The sequence below is a fragment of the Falco punctatus genome (assembly GCF_963210335.1).
Source record: "Falco punctatus genome assembly, chromosome: 4".
NCBI lineage: Eukaryota > Metazoa > Chordata > Aves > Falconiformes > Falconidae > Falco > Falco punctatus.
Window position 1 is genome coordinate 47,752,387 of NC_137583.1, and position 17,029 is coordinate 47,769,415.

General features: G+C 53.1%; 1 protein-coding gene and 1 long non-coding RNA gene across 5 annotated transcripts in view; one reads left to right on the top strand and one right to left on the bottom strand.

The window, feature by feature from the left end:
• Positions 1-10,788, bottom strand: part of REXO1 (RNA exonuclease 1 homolog) — a 40,992-nt gene extending 30,204 nt beyond the window's left edge. The window contains exons 1-2 of one of the 4 annotated variants that reach the window (XM_080383058.1): positions 4,088-9,173; positions 2,428-2,499 (exon numbers count right to left, since the gene is read on the bottom strand). In XM_080383058.1, coding sequence (XP_080239184.1) covers positions 2,428-2,499; positions 4,088-4,130 — 115 coding nt within the window. In that variant the 5' untranslated portion in view covers positions 4,131-9,173. Of the gene's footprint in view, positions 1-2,427; positions 2,500-4,087; positions 9,174-9,194; positions 9,371-9,946 lie in introns of those variants that run through there. The other 3 variants (XM_080383057.1, XM_080383059.1, XM_080383060.1) reach the window with 3 other exon arrangements.
• LOC308062104 lies at positions 9,396-16,533 on the top strand. The gene is made up of 2 exons (XR_013927470.1): positions 9,396-9,521; positions 16,330-16,533. It is a non-coding gene; the product is annotated as an uncharacterized lncRNA (long non-coding RNA).
• Positions 16,534-17,029: the final 496 nt, after the last annotated feature.

Below are 17,029 nucleotides of genomic sequence, written 5' to 3' on the forward strand. Positions count from 1 at the left end.
TCAAATGACTCTTCTTCAGCTTTTGCATTTATTCTTCTCCATTTCAAACACTCACATGAATACCCGTGGTGTAAAGAAAGGTTACAAGATGAACTACACCGGTTTTGCTACTCTGAGACACGAAATGTGTGCACTATTTCTGCTGAAGCAAAACAAGTGAGAGGCACCACGTAGTGAAATAACTCTTTTTGGATGGATGTAAAATTGAGACTCTGCACTGTCCTTTGAGAATCACAAGATAATGAGACTTGAGAAGACAACTCCTTATAGGATTGTGAACTAAACTGCTATCAGGATACTTTTAAAAATACAAACTATTTTAATAAATTAATGTACCTCAAACCTATGAAGTAGTCCTTCTGAGACACAAAACAGTAAAGTTAACACCAATACTATACAAAACAAGTTATTAATAATTTACATAGGACGTCAGCAAACAATTGATTCAACCTAAAACTACTTTAGAAGATACAAAAATGAGCTGCACTTAAATGAGACGTTTCAGCAGAGCACACAAAAGTGTAGAACAAAATTCTTCCAAAAAACCAAGGTTGACTATTTTTTTTCCTGGTGACAGTCATGTTGCTTCTGGGAAACAAGGCCTCAGTTCTGAGGTGGAGCTGTTTTATTACAGAGCTTCTACAAGCTAACGACTCCTCGCTGTACACTGGCCCTTCTAGTTTGTGCAACCGGCAAAGGCAGTAAACAAAGGCTGACATTAAATGAATAATGGGAGTACAAGGTCACCTGTTTGATGTTAAAACTTATTTTACAATGAATCATTCAGGAGAAAAAGACGTCTTTTTTTTTTTTTTTTTCAAGCACCCTACCACAACACATTCTTCACATGCTTTAAATACAGAAAAGCCCAAATGTATGACAGGTACTGGTTGTTGTAAACCGGCAAGTATTGGAAGAGGAGTCAAGCTCTTGCATGCATGCAGGAGATGGACGGCAACTACCTGCCTTCCAGAGGTAACAGAGTTACTAAGCAGTGCTGCTGCTAAACAAAGGGGAGGCAAAAATTAGAAACTCCCAAATTTACAGCAATTAGGATCTCAAAATGGAAAGGTTTGCTGGCCAACCCGCAGAGGGACCAGCGCAGGCCGAAAGCGAACACTTTCAAGAGCAGTCACTGCTGATGTTACCCATTTTCCTGGGTCACTTGGAGCTGGCAACAAAAGGCACATTCATCAGGAGATGGGGAAGGTGAAAGCTGTTGGGAGACTACTTTAAAGGCAAAAAAAGGCATTTTTTTATTTTAACGTCATCAGAACAGCTTTGTTAGCTTAACAGCTTGCCTGTGTTTACAGTGCCAGTACTTAGCAAATGGACAACCTTTGCGATTACAGGAAAATTATCACCATTGGAAAATTATTTTAAGCATTTCATTTAATGCTTCACAGATGATACAGTAGTTTCTCAAGAACAAAGTGTTTCCAAAAGGCCATACTAGCAGGCTGAGCTTTGCCTCTCTTCAGAATTAAACAGTGCAAAAGAAATGGCAGTTTTGGGCGCAGACCTCATTTGCAAGTACCCAAAGCAAATTTCCAACAATTAATTTAACAATAATATCCAACCACTTGGAAATAATTAACACTGAGATTTAAAATAGTGGCTTTCAAATAGTTATCCAGAATAAATGGGTTAGGAGGGCAGGTAAGAGGAGCTCAGAGAAATGGTTCTTCAACTTTAAATATAACCCTAGCCCTAACGATTTTTTTCCTTTTTTTTTTTTTTTTTTACTCCTTCTCACTCTTTCTAAATAGTAAATTCAACTATTAAAATTAGATAACCTTGTGCTAGTCTAAGAACACCAGGGAAGCAAAGTCCGAGGGGGTATTACAGCCAGTCTAACCAAGCTGGACCCTCCCTATGCACCCCACTCCCTACATTTGTTAGTCCCCAAGAGGTATTTCATGCCACAGCGTCAAGGTACATCATGAACCAACATGGTCATTTCTTCAGCAGAAAAAAGGAAGCAAATATGAGAAAAGAAAGTCTTAGATTAGCAAGACTGAAAAAAGTTTGAACAGTTACCCATCACACTGCAGTATTTTTAAACCTGCTGTGACAAAGCCTGCTTGAGGTCATGGTATGGTTTCACCAGATGTTGCCAGCCAACATAAGCGCTCAGTGCCACCAAGACTGTCTCACTGGGCTGAACTGGTTGACCAGGGGCTTCAGCAGAGGGTGTCACACCCAGCACAGGGAGGGGGATCTCACCAAGGGACCAGAGCAGCCAGACATCATCCTCATACAAGCCATAAGCCATTTTCTCAGCTCAGCCACCCGAGCCTGCTGACACACCGTGGCTGGAGAGGAGACACAGATGTGCCCGAGTGGATTCAATCCAGCAAGGGAGCATGTCACCCCCCTTTATGGGGTGCGTTATCAGGGAACAACTCACTCAGGTAGGACACTCACTTTGACAGGAGGATGGCAGGGCATGCCCCTCAAAGCAGCTCCGGCAGCAACATCCAGGGAAGCAGTACACACCTAATTTTATTCAAGAAAACAATTTTGTGCAGTTTTGCCTCTGGCACAGCAGAAGAGGCATCTAAAAGGTCCTCAAGCCTACTAAATATGGTAGCTTCACCCTCCTGATAGCTTCACAGACAGTCCTGGAAGACAGCTGGGACTACCACTGCTTCACACAGCAACACCACTAGTTAAATCTGAGGATCCAAAGCCAGAACGAGATGGTCTGGCCCATGCAAAAGCTGTCATTTACATTCCTCTATCACCCCCGTGATGTACAGTCCCCACTCTGGTGCTAAAACACCTGTGGCAGGCAAAGAGCGTCAGAGGTGTGTCAAGATCTGTGATAAATGTAATGCCTTCTTAAGAGGAAATCACACCATTAGTACATTTCTCCCACAGCCTAGGAAAAAACATGAGAAACAACTGGTGGATTTGCCAGGACAGGGGCAGAAAGCAAAGGCTGGCACCAAAAATATCATGATTTCTCCCCAGGCTGCTACCCTGACCTCACAGTCTGTCATCACACAGGCTAGAAGGCATCTCACCATTTTAAAGTCAATGATACATTAATCTAGATACTCAATGTTTGGATTATTTGGAGATCTTTCCATTCCCTCTCTCATTTTATCTTTAAAGTTATTCCTCAATATACAAGAAAAGTTGAAATTCTGTTTAGGAAACAGAAAATTAACTAAGACTTATTTTTTCTGTTTCCAAGAAAAAGAGCCCAGAAAACATTTCCACATCTCCTGTACAAGTGCTAGGTAAAACTAAGGGTCTACTCCAAAACTTAGTAAGTAAAGCCACTCTTCAAAGAAGCAGAACAAAAGAAAAATACTTCAATTATTCTGGTGTCGTCTTCTCTCTTTTCAGCTCCGCCTTGAAAACTTACTTTGACCAGCATGTCCACGAGCAATAACACTACTCCTCATCCCCCAGACTCTTTTTCTTTTCCAGCCTTTCTCTGGCTTGCTCAAGATAAGTTATCTTCTCAACACGTGTCCTACTTCTTTAACTGTTTCAGGTGAAGAACACCCATTTAAGAAAAAGAACCCAAACCACTATTTTAGTACAGTCACAACTGGACACTTTGAAAAACAAAGTTAAAAACTAAAGAAAAGCACCTTTCAAGCTATATTACATTTAAACACTTTGGCTGTGACTTACAAAGGGCTAAACCCAAAACTTAAACTGGTTTTAAAACCTGTCCAGCTTTAGAGAACTCGAAAGCTGGAATTAATACTTGCAGCTCCTTTACCACTCTGCTACCTGCGGCTCTGCAGGCTCTCTGAACCAGCTAACCCAACACACTCCCCAAAACTCAGCACAGATCCCCTCTTCAAATAAAAAGGGTAGATCTCACAGGGAAATTAAAACCCTCGTGCAACTAAACTCTCCAAAGCAGAGCTGACTTTTTTGCATAGTCCATATATTTCAGAGGCAGATGCAACCCTGAGGACCAAAGTCTAACGTTAAATGAATGGCTGACACGTGAAAGCCTCTCTGGAGAAGGTACTTCTCACGCAGTTGCTTCCTCGCGTACTGCAACCCACACCAAAACACAAGTTCACTCCACAGTAAGTCAAAAACTTCAAAGAATTACCTGAGCTCCCTGCAGTTAGTAAGTATTGCAGATATTTGTTCATGCTGTACTTGAGGCTTTTAATATCTGCTCGGCACTGCTAAGACACTCCGGCAAAGGCGTGTGGCACAATACCGCTGACCATGTGCTGACACAGCACTCTCCGGGCTGCAGAGATAATTAGGGCAGGACTTACCAACCCAAAGTCCCGCCTTCACCCTCATTTACTCCCAAGTCTGACTGGGTTTTACTCAAGTGTCTGCAGGGGGTTTTTTGGCTGTTTTCTTCTTCCCTACCACTGCTACTATAATCTTGGGGAATTTTTTGACGTCTTGCTTTCCCCGCTCCCCAACTGCAAATGTTACTTTTTACTTGATTTGAGCAACCCAAGTTGGCAAGCACAGCAGTTTCCCAAACGGCAATCCCCAGGCTCCTGCTAAGCCGTCTCCTCATCCCACCTGGCCCCCCAGCCGGAGCCCAACTCCACCCCACTTCTCAAGCCCCGCAGCCCACGCTCAGCCCCAGCAGGGAAGGAGGCTGCAGGGCAGGGAGATACCCGGCCCTGCCTGTCAGTACCTGCCCGCAGCCTGGCACTGCTGCCGCTCAGCATCACGCCAGCCGGCACGCCGCCCCGGCGCCTCCAACCCACCTCTCCTGACACTAGGCAGCCCAGGGAAAGTGGTTTGGGAAATCCTGGACTAGCAAATTGTGCTTTCCGCTTTTCCAGCGCTAACACGGCACTGCAGGGTTTGACTAGAGGGAAAAATAAATTTAAAAAAATCAGAGGAAGCGTTTTAATGTCAGGTAAGAGAGTGCATGCTGGAGAGAGAAATCCTGCAAGAGTAGCCAAAGGCCTCCTGTGGCAGCTGGAGAGGAGGCCAGGGAGCTCGCAAACACCAGCACAACTCCTGGGCCTTCAACACCCAGGCAGGTTGCTGTACCTTTAGCCTTCAAAATCCTTCCAGCTTGACAGAGATTTGCTCCCACCTCCTGCTTTTCAGACGTCTGTAACAGGAGCAAGGAATTGCCGTGTGCAAGCTCAGGGCCAAGGTTCCCCACAGCCACGCTCACCCCGCTTGCAGAAAGACAAAAATCAGAAGGGCCCTGCCAGCCCATGCTGAAATCCCAACACATGAAGCAGCTGCACCTGCCCACCCACAGGAAACCCACCATAACTGACAAGTTAGTTAAATGACAAGAAATCCCTAACCACTAGAAAGCCATGACATTGATTTACATGAAAAGACACGTCCTGACCTTACCATCAAGTGGGCTTTCTATTCTTCATTTCAAAACTCAGTTAAAAAAAACTTCCACCGTTAACATTTTGGTCTGTACTGTTCTAAACACAAATGTGGAAGGGGGCAGGGAAAGCAGTCTTAGCAACCCCCCCACATGCAGTCCATGGACTAGAGCACCCAAAGCTGAACCACCTAATTTCCCCCCTCAGCAAAGAAATACTGAGGGCAATTCATAAGTTCCTGCTCATTCAATTTCCCTGTAGCAAATACAGTGATAAAAGCTCTTTTTTTTACAAGAAGTTGATATTGCACAACATAAAACTACAGGAAGGAAAATGCAGCTGCAAAGACTTTTTCCTTCATCCTTCCTACTACACATGGTGCGAACCTGCACTGCAATATAAGTAACATAAAGGCAACCCCAGACAGCACAGAGAGGCTGCTCCCACCACACACGGCTCAGTTTAACGTGCAGCCCCTCAGCAACATGCTGTACGAGGAACCCCACTGGGGAAGATGACAATGTCCTTGATCCGATGGTGACACACGGGCTGAGGATGATTAAAGTTGGGGTTTAACAGTTAAATAGCCTCTTCAGGTTTTCTCAAGTATCATTTTGCACAGTGTTTTATATACAAGTCACAGCCATTCCATGTGGTTGCTTTTCAGCTGAACACTGAAAAAGGAGAGGTGAAGGGCCTTCCTACATCAGTGACAGGATCAACAGGGTTAAAGCTGGGGAGATAAGCCCAAGGATATCTCCACACCTGACCTGGGCCAACAGGAGCCAAACAGCATTACAAACGGCTTACTTGTGAGCTGGGTAGTGTAAATCACAGAGAGGTGAAAAAAGTGTTGCCACACAAACCCATCCAGACACCTTCCAAAGATGCAATCTAGATCTAATCTGCAAAGCCTTGCCTATCTAAATAGAAAATCCACACAGCAAGAAAACCACTCCTCAAGCTTTGGACCATACCAGAAAACTGCCGAGCAATTGTCAGTGCACACAACTCCATAATAAAGTCTTTTGAGGCAGGGTGCTGAAAGCCTTGCTCTTCCCATCTTGCACTAAGGCAAGGATCAGAGCAGACAAAGAGGAACTCAGACCTCCAGACCTGGACACAGCTTACTGCTCCGGGTTCAAAAAACATCCACCTCCTAAGCATCTGCTGACAGCTGTATCAAAACCAGCAAACCAAAGAGCTGGTTTCCTTATGATATTTATGAAGAGATGTATTATGCTTCTTTTATGTCTTTCAGCATACTCAGGACCTAGACTTTAAAGAGAGACCTATTTTTCTCCTCTACAGCTCTTGAAGAGATGCTTTTAGGGCTGAAGGCAGTTCTTCCCTCCTACTTACACAGCACGCTTTCAAAGCACTTCACACACATTCAATAATCTCTTCATCCTGCTCAGAAGCAGGTGGGTTTTAGTCATTTTGTAGATGGAAAAAGCACTTCAGCCAAGTCAGGATTAGAATTTGCAGTCTCCAGATTCCCAGTCCTGCACAGGCTCACATACCATTTCTGAGCCCACAGGCACTGCTGTGGAAACACCACATCGGTGCACGCTACCGCCCCCACACCCTCCTCAGCTTTCAGCCAGTCCTGAATTTCCAGAAGCCTCCAGGTAGCCACACTCTTTTACCATGCAGGCAGACGCTTGCAGTAAAGACACTGGAATAGATTTCCCACATGAAGTACCATGCATTTCAGAACCCAGTTCAAACGTGCCCTACAAAGCAGATGCATCATGCTGGTTCCCTCCTCACCCAACAAGATTTTATTTACTGAGCTGCTTTCAGAGGGGAAGAAAAGGGAGCACTTGCCACATGCAAACAGCAGCAGACGGGGGAAAAGTCAGTCCTGCTGCTGCTGATCTCCTTAACAGGCATAGAGGCCTCCTCGCCGTTGTCTCCCAGTGGCTGGGAACATAAGAGCACTGTATGAAAAACATGGATCATGTACTGCGAACCCCAGAATGGTACGCTCCTCAGGAAATCTGGAACAGTGAGGGGTGCAAAGAAAAGGGGAACAGTCCCACTAACTCCTCACCTCCTCTCTGCTCCCCCTGGCCTGTGTCCACAGCCTCCTCCTGCCACAAGCAGGCAAGGCCAGCTCCACTCCTCAGTTTTCAAAAGCTACTTTCAAGGCTACGGAAGCTCTACTAAGGGTTTTGGGGTTACTGCCAGTCCTACAGTGATCCTCAAAACATCAAAGTCAACATCAGTCTTTAATCAATACGCTTAGCAGACTAATTCTTCGGATGTTATTGGTTTTTCCAGGCCCTATCCCAGAAAACACAGATCTGCACTGTAGCTCTTGCTGTTGATATCCACCTGCTTTTAAAAATTATGCTTTTAAAGCTTATTTATTGAGTGATGTGATTAAACAGGTCAAATATGCCCAAGTGCACTGTTATAAGGCTACTTGTAAACAAGACAGGCAGTTTCACTGACAGGGAGCAACTTACGGTGGATTGAGAACCTGCTTCCAAGAAGATGGTTGCCTGGCTGCTAAACTACTACACCCTCTAGTGTAAATCTTAAATACATCCTTCCAGGCTAGACGAGCTTCAGACAGAGGAAAAGATAGAAGCACTTCAAGCTGAACCCTTCAGATGAAGCTAAGCCATAGCACTGCTTACAAAATCACTGCAAAGACGTTTTCTGCTCCTATAGAAATTGTGTACCTTACACAACCCCACTAAAGTCCTTTCTAAAAAAACAGCATTTTGCAGCAGGTTCAATGCTCTTCTTCCATTTCTCAATCAAAACAGACATTTAAAAAAATGGCTGAAGTCCAGTACTAAGCTGAGGCAGAATTTACAGATCCCTGGTTATGACAATCCTGCCATGCCTTAGATGCCAAGAGTTTGGGAAAGGAAGCAGGAACACGCAGCTCAGCCGGCTGGGGGGAGTGGGAGGCCACAGGCTGGAAGTTAAGCCTCACAATGCCGTTTCTTTCACAAGTGGCAGACACTTCACCTAGGAAAACCAGACCCACACTAGAGCTTTTGTTTTTCAAAAGCCAAAGCTTCTCTAAGAGCCATAATACAGTAGATACACCATTCTCACTCCCCAAAATACAAGATTTCTCCTGGGTCACTAACATATCCAAGCCAGGCCTAACAAAACATTGGGATAATTTGTCATTCACAGTCAGCTCTTACATTAACACTTTTCAGCCAGTATTAGAAGCTGAACACACTTTCCAGGTGCACCAGAAGGTTTTACTAAAGACGAACCTTCTCTTCCCCATTTCAAAACTCAAAACCAGAACCAGCTTTTATTTAGTACAGCTGCATGTTTCAGGTGGCAGACCAAAATGAGCACATCCAGTTCCAAAACTGACACTCTACAGATATTTAAAGACAAACAGAAGTAGTACTCTGAAAGCTAATTATAATATCAAGCATTTAGAGGACCATCCTAAAGGGTTCTAGAGAGTTTTTCAAATTCAAAAGAATAATGAAAGAGGTAAAAAACTTCTGCCTTTCTAATACAGTATCCATCTGCCTGTGACAGCCCTGAGTATACTTTGCTTTCTTTATTTTAAACTAAAACAGAGTCATGGTAAGTTGACCTTCTAACGAGGAGACACAAAAAATTAATCGCTTTCCAAACCCATGAATAACCTAAAGTTAAGCAAGTACAGAAAAAATCCCAAGTTCTGCTTTATTGTGACACCTGCTTCAGGTTGTTGAGACCACGCATACTAGCAAGTATATCTAACTGCAACAGCCGAGCTTTAACAAAAAGAAGCAAGAGGTATTCTTCTGGGGAGAAGAACGAAGGCTTTTCTCTCCAAATAAAATAATCAGATGAGCAAATAATGTAAGTAAAACAAGAGTTGCTGGAAGAATGAGGACAACAGCAGCTCACCAGCGTTTTTGCAGCCAAGCTTCGTTTTGAGAAACCTGGCAGCACTCCATGCCTTCCTCGAGTCCTTCATCGGGAGGGGGCCCGCTCCCCGCAGCCCCCCTGCAACACCCCACCAGCAGGACCTGCCTCGCAGCACCAGCCTAGAGCACGTCACCTGTCCTGACACCTCATCGCTGCTGCGTGAGCCGGGGTGCCTGGAGGGACAAAGAAAGCATCCAGCAGCACTGCCCTCCCGCAGCCTCCATCCTGGTGACCAGACAGGCTGTCCTCAGGCCATCGGACATTTTGGAAAGCTGCTCCCCACCACCCCCGGGCCAGGCAGCAACGGTAGGATCCAGGGGAGGAGAGAATCCACCTCTCCCTCACGCCGGGTGAGGTAAAAAGTCCCTTCAGAGCCTCCTTCAGAGGCAACAAGAGGAGACAACGCAGGGCCCAGAGCCCGGGCAGGGCTGAGGGGCTCAGGGGACCCACCTGCCCCGCCTGGACGGTGCCCACAGCCCACCCGAGAGGGGCTGCAGGGGGCAACACCCGGGCCGGGGGAGCAGGCGGGGTTACAAGAGCGGGAGACAGACTCGGGCCCTGAAGGGTGGGCAGGCGTGGTGAGGAGGAAGGGCGCGGGCCTGGCCTCGCCAGGAGGAGGACACGCTGCTGCCGGGGGGGCGAGGGCCGGGCAGCGCCACGGCCCGGGGCGGGGGGAACCGGGGGAGGGGGAAGGGGGTACCGCGGCCCGCCGGGCCGGGCCGGGGCCGTACCTGCGCCGTGGCCGAGGGCCAGCCCCGCGCCGGGGCCGCCAGAGGCTCCGCACCGCGCCGCTGCCGCCGCCGCCACCGGGGGGTGCCGGAAGTGGCAGTAGGGCCGGCGGCACGGAGGGCCCCCGCCCGGCCCCGGCCCGCCGGCGCTGAGGAAGGGGCAGTCGATGCCGCGGAAGTAGCCAGTGGATCTCAGCATCCCGCCGGCTGCGGGGCGGGGAGCGGGGCCGGGGCGCGGGGCAAGAGGGAGAGAAGGGGGTAGGTGAGGAGGCGCGGGCGGCGGCGGCAAAGACGCGCTCCCGCCTCACACCGCCGGCGCCGGCCCCGCCGCCATCTTGGGAGCGCCCGGCCCGGCGGCGAGGCCCCCGCGACGCCGCTGCCCGCACTGAGCTGCCCGCCGCGCGCCTGAGCCGCGCCCGAGCCGCGCGGGGCGGGGCGGGAAGTGGCGGCAGTGCCGGGGCCCGCCCTCTGCCCGGGGCTGCCCCTCAGGAAGTGGCCGCGGGGACCCGGCGCCGCCCAGACGCAGCGGCCGGCCTGTAGGAGCTGGCGGGTGTGTCCGGGGTCAGCTGGGGCCGGGCCCGCGCCCCCAGAGCGGGGGAGATGCGGAGGGACAGGCGGGGAAGGAGGGTGCGCGCCCCAGCATCCCCGCGACCCCCCCCTGCCACGGGCACAGCGGCGGCACCGGGCTCCCTGTGTGGCCTGGCCCCTGCTATGACGCACCATCCCCAGCACAGCCCACCATCTCTGCCATGGCCCCTACCATGGCCCACCAACCATCCCCAGCATGGCCCCCGCCATGGCCCACCATCCCCAGCACAGCCCACCATCCCTGGGCCATGGCCCACCACCCCCAGCGTGGCCCCCACCATGGCCCACCAACCACCCCCAGCACATCCCCCACCATGGCCCGGGCCATGGCCCACCAACCATCCCCAGCATGGCCCCTGCCATGGCCCACCAACCGTCCCCAGCACGGCCCCCACCATGGCCCACCAACCATCCCCAGCATGGCCCCTGCCATGGCCCACCATGGCCCACCACCCCCAGCATGGCCCACCACCCCTGGCACAGCCCCTGCCATGGCCCACCACCCCCGGCACAGCCCCCACCATGGTCCACCACCCCCGGCACAGCCCCCGCCATGGCCCACCACCCCCGGCACAGCCCCTGCCATGACCCACCATCCCCACCATGGCCCACTGCCACAGCATGGCCTACTGGACCCAGCATGGCCCACCCCCAGTATGGCCCACCATCCCCAGCACAGCCCACCACCATGGCACAGCTCACGGCCCCAGCCTTCTGGAAAGCAGCAGAACACCAGCCAGGCTGGTTAGGGAGACTCAAGGCAGAAATAACTTGTCAGAAGCCACCCGGGGGGGGTGAACTCGCTCTGCCATGGAGGCTCGGCCCCTCTCCCCCAGTAGCCACCACACCAGTATTTACCAGTGGGGAAATGGAGGCGCATGGTACCAGCAATTTGTCTGTGGGGCTCAGAGCTGGGCCGGGGGGGGGGTGGTCAAGCGGGCGAGGGGCACCCACACCTCCTGCGAATCACCTGCTGCTGCCCCAGCCTCGGCTTTTCAAAGGAAGGAGCCTCCATCCGCAGCAGGTGAGGCTGTGTCGGGATGACAGTGAGCCACCAAGCCCTTCAAGGAGAAATCCCATTAAGCGGAGCCAGAAGCTCCAACCCAGTGAGACAGGATGATCCAGGAATGCCTCATCACTTGTGAAAGGAGAGATGGGAGAGAGCCTGGAAAGCTCTGGGGCAGTGCAGGGAGCCTGCTAGACGGTGTAGAGAACAGTGCCCAAGGGGGAGTCATCCTTGGCCCCAAGGAAGGCCAACGGAAAGAATACAAAAGTCATGTTTCACAGGAGTCTTTTAAAAAACCCGAACACTTTATTTTTAAATACGGTGCCACAACAAGGTGATGCTGCTGCCTCCTCCCTACCCATTGCCCCACACAGCATCCCAGCAGAGCGAGCCCCAGAGCAGAGCCCACCACCGTGCCTGGCCAACATGCCGGGGGCAGCAAGCAGGAGACCAATGCCCCAGCACTGCTGACTTCTGGGGGCAAGCAGCTGCTGGCCCCAGGAAACCTGAATAATCGATAAAAAGCTTTTAAACAGCGCGAGACACCAGGAGATCAACAGCCTTCCCTCTGGCAGAAATATGGAACTGACACAGGGTGCTTTACAAGGTACCCGGGGAGGGCTTGCGCTGAGCATCCCCACCCACGCCTCTGCCAGCCAGCTCCCTGCCTCCCACAAATGCTAGAAAAGCAAGCTATCTTTCCCCCAAAAAAGAAAGCATTTTTATCTTTATGATATAGATAAACCTATTTTATGTAACTTCAGCTGTAATAGAGAAGGCTCTGTAGAAAGACCATGCGCGCAGACACACACTGAATAATGTTATTTCCCTGCCTTATAATTCTCATCCCATGCCTGCTCAACTCACAAGCTGGGAAAACAAAATAATCTACAATAAACCATTCATTTCTGTCCCGACCTGCAGGACTCCACATGGAAAAACTACCTGAAATTGGTCCAGGCTGATCTTGGCTATACTTTCGCTTCCCCATGTAGGAAGGAGCAGCTTGGTTAACTGGGATGCCCACTCAGCTCCCAGTTAGCAGCACTGGAAATGGTGCCGATGATCCCTGCACACCCTGAAGCAGCCCCTCTGAGAACAGGGACCCCCAAATTCACCTGTCATAGTGGATCCGAGCTCACCCCCAAAGCTCAGCACCCCAAACGAGTCCCTCCAACCCCGCGAAGGACCTAAACCCCCCACCGCTGCCTCCCAGATCGACTTAATGGATCGCCAAGACTGACCTCATCTCCCCCCGCCCAGGCACAAGCTCCTGACCCCACTGCAGAGAAGCAAGGGGGATTTGTCCAGCCACTTGTCCCTGGGGCGCCCGGCTGATGCTCCCTCTGCCTCCTGGCACGGCTCACACTCAATGGCCAAATGCTCCAATGTAAGTTATGGAGGGGAACAACCTGGGGACATGTCTCAGGCATGTGGCAGGGTTGTCACAGCACCTCAGGTCCCCACGTGGGACAAGGGGCAGCACGGAGGGACATGCCAGCACAGCCCTTGCTCCACGTTTTTGCTCCTCTCCTGCCCAGGGAGAGCCAGGCAGAGAGATGCCACCAATCTGGGCTGAGCCTGCCCCCCCCCTCCCCCCAGCCCCTTACTGCCACTGGGTGACAGTGGGGACCTGCTCCCTGCACTGGGGAGACCTCGCACTGTTCTGGCCTTCCCCGACACAGCAGGGATGGGATGGAGGATGTGACCCAGAAATGTGGCCCCAAACCTGCCACGGGAGATGTTCCTGGTTTGCTCACCGGGGCAGGAGGGCAGATCCAACCCTGGGGTGGCTGGGGTGTCCCCAAAACCTCATCCCCACCCACCAGCCAAGTTCCAGCAGCAGGCGAAGCAGCTCCTGAGGGGAGTGGGTCCCTGCCACCCCACAGCCAATCCCCACCCTGCGATCAACCCGCATGCCAGATGAATCAGATTGAGGTTTTCTGGGGGCAAAGAGCCAAAAAAAGGGAAAGCAGCCAGAGATCCTGGTGTGGCAGGAGCCTCCTGCCTTGCAGACCCCTGCTCCCTGCTTGTTATTTTGCATCACTGTATAAAAGCACCTCCTGGGGCAAGTTTCTGCTCCCTGTGGTGGGGGTTACAGATTTTCTCTGCATCCGCACAGGAATTTTTCCATTGTCCCAGCACAGTCCTGATACGAGGTGCCAGCCAGGGGTTTGTCAATTTGCTGAAAGAAACGGAGTGGTGGGAGAACAGTGGCTTCTCCAGAGCTGCCAGAACTTCCTTGCGCAGGATTGTCTCTTTGCAGGGACGGGCTGTTTGGTGCGCAGGGCAATACCCGTCCTGGTTTCACCCCACACGGCTCCCGCCATGCTCCACAGCCTCCCTGGGAGACCTCCCCAGCCCCACTGCGGCCTCCCACTCACCCCCAGCCCTGCCATGGCCATGGGTGCTCCGTGACACCCCAAAACCCCATCCACATCCAGCGATGGCCCAGCTGCTGTATCCCTTGCTGCCCAGCCCCAACCCACCGGGTATCAGCCAGCCCAGGGGGAGATGCTCCAGGTCCCCAAGAGTGCTCCCAACTCCCCACCCCAGGTGGTCCCAGCTCCCCAGAGTGCTCCGGCACCCCAGGGGGATGCTCTGTCCCATCAGGGAAATGCTTCAGCTCCCCAGGGGTGCTCCCAGCCCCCCCAAGACTCGGCCCCTGGCCCTGGGTGTGTGGTCCCACGTGTGCAGTCCAGGCGTCGTCACCGCAGGGCTGTGGCAGCCCGTGGGCCTCCCTTCACCGTCCCAGCCTCCAGGCATCGCTCAGGCATAGGATGACAAAGGGAAGCTCACAGGGGGCAGGGGGCCGAGGCCCCACACTCCTCCAGCCGAGCACTCCTGCAGACGGAGGAGAGAAGTAAGCCAGGAGGGGAGGGAAGGGGGCAGGAGCCTGGGGGGGCTGGGGGATCCCCAGCCTGCGCTGCAACTGTAGGAGGTGAAAACCAGCCCATGGATCTCCCCAGCGTGACCCACCAGCCCTGGCGCTGCTTGTTCCCAACTTGGGGATGCAGTGGGCGTGCAGGGTGGGAGCAGGGCCATGCGCCCAGGCAGTGCTGGCGTGTGCAGGTGGGTGTGGATGAACGTGTGGGTTCGCCTGTGCAAACCCAAGGGGGTGAAGAGTGCAGCACCGAAAGGGCAGCACGGGGGTACACAAGCGGGGTCGCACATACACATGTGTGTGCACACATGCCTGTACCAGGGTATGCACGCGTGCATGCACAACTGTGTGTGTGCGTGTGTGTGGCCGTGAATGCATGCACGAGCCTATGCAGGTGTGCGTGTGCGCAGGTCACCGTGTGCTCAGGTGTCAGTGTACAAATGTGAATACCTGTGTGCACGTCTGCAGGCACATGCATCTGTGTGCGCACACGTGTGTCTGCACATACATGTGTGTGGCTGTCTGCACACGTACGCGCGTGGTGCACAGCTGGGTGGGTCCAGCCCATGGTTGCCCACCCGTAAAGGCCAGGCTCAGGTACCCTTCCCAGGACTTAACCTTGCTCAGGGGGACCTTGGGGACCACTGGGCACCCGCCACCCCCCAGCCAGCAGCGCAGGGTGGTGGGTGCCCCCCACGCTCCCTCCTCCCTGGGACGTGATGCCACACTCGATGCCTCTCACCAAGGAAGCGCCGGCCGGTGTCTGGGTGCAGCTGCAGGCACACTGGGATGCTCACAGCCCCTGTGCTGCTTGAGGAGCAGGGACAGACGGGCTCTGCTCCCCCAGACCCACTGCCATCCCTGCCCCCAGCTGTCCCCCACCAGCCCCAGGTCGCTGCCTCACTCACCTGGCAGGGCAGAGCCAAGGGCTGCTGCCAGCGCATCCTCTCCTCTTCTTGTCCTTTCCTGTCCCCTTCCCTCCATCTTAGCCAGCGCTGTGCAGAGCCCCTCACCCTGCCATCCCTCCTCCAGCGCCCTCCCCTCTCCCCAGCCCGACCACAGATGGGATCCTTCCCCTCTGCCCTTTTATACCATCTTTGCTCATATGACAAGCACGTGAAAAAACAGAGCAAAGCTTGGAAAAAAGCTCCTTAAGACGCTTTAATTCAGTTTCCTGGATCCCATGACTGAGCTCGGCCTCTGAACAGGGTCTCATGACTGCGGGACGCAGGCCCCGGCCATCAAAAGCCTCATTTATGCCCCAAAAGAGACTTAAACCCCTCCTGGCGCGTCACCCAGTGAGCCCGACGTCCCCCATGCCCGGCCTCGGCCACAGCCCCATCTGCACCAGTGTGGTACCTCTGCCGAGGGCTCATAGCAGCAGGAATCCCCCCTGTGGGACCCCTGGGACATCCTGCACGTTGTCCCCTCTCACAGCCATTGCGCGCGGGCACACGTGGGCACACACCGAAGCCCCCAGCCCAGCCACGTGCCTGCGACTGCGACGGCAGCAGGAGCTGCCTGTGCTCCCGCTCTTCTGGCTGGGGACTTCAAAAGGACCTGCGGGGACGCCAGCACTGTCCCCTCTGCTGCGGCTGCTGGAGGGACTCTGGGACACTGCCTTTGCCGTGCTGAGACCGAGGTTTTGGCAGAGCCCCCCTCCAGGCACCAAGCGCCATCCAGGTCTGGCCCCCACCCAGCCCCCTTCCCGCCCTGTCCCTTCCTGGCACTCCCAGCCATGCCACCAGCAGTGGGGACAGAAGCACCATCCCAGTGGTTTGCAGCCAGTCTGGCCCCACTGGTGGGGGATGCTGCGCGCAGGACCCCCGGGGCAGGTCTGGCTCATGCCTTCTGGGGACCCTGCAGCTCACGTATGGATTAGTGCTTCTCCCTCCCTCCTCGCTCCAGCTGCTGGTGCCCAGGTGAGGATGAAGCCTCAGCTCTCCCTGGCCAGGAGCAGGGAAGGATCCAGACCTAAAAAGCCCGGATCCCTAACAACGACGGATCACAGCCGTGCATCATGGAGGCAGCAGCCAGCAATGGTCGGCTCACCGGGATCCGATACACGCAAACTGCATCTAAATTTTGAATATCAGGCTGAGCTTTTCTGTCTTTTTGCCTTTTTTTTTTTCCCTATAAACTGAGACACGATAAATACAAACTCAAGCCACCACGACATCGCCCTGAACCCAAGCACCAGCTCTGAGACGTCCTGCCGGCAGTGCAGAGCTGCTCTAAAGCATCCGCAGCTCGACAGGAAACAGGCAGCAGTAAGAGGATAAAAATACCCTCGGTGCAAACAAAACATCTCTATGTCGGGATTAGGACACCGTGGGCTGCTCCAGCTCCACTAATCGGGGCCGGGGCCGGAGGGGAACTGGGCTGGGTGACCGTGGTGGCTTTGGCTTCCAGCACACGTGTGAGCTGAAGGCTCTAAAATCACCCCGTGCCAGGGATGGGAGGGGAGCGCTGGGGGATGCTCAGGGAGCAGCCAGACATCCCAGCTCCTGGACCCTGAACCCCCTCTGCAAAAACCCCAGCACCCAAATCCTCTTCTGGCTTCTGCAGGGCCCCAGTGCCGAGGGTCCCCCCTCCTCACCGCAGCACC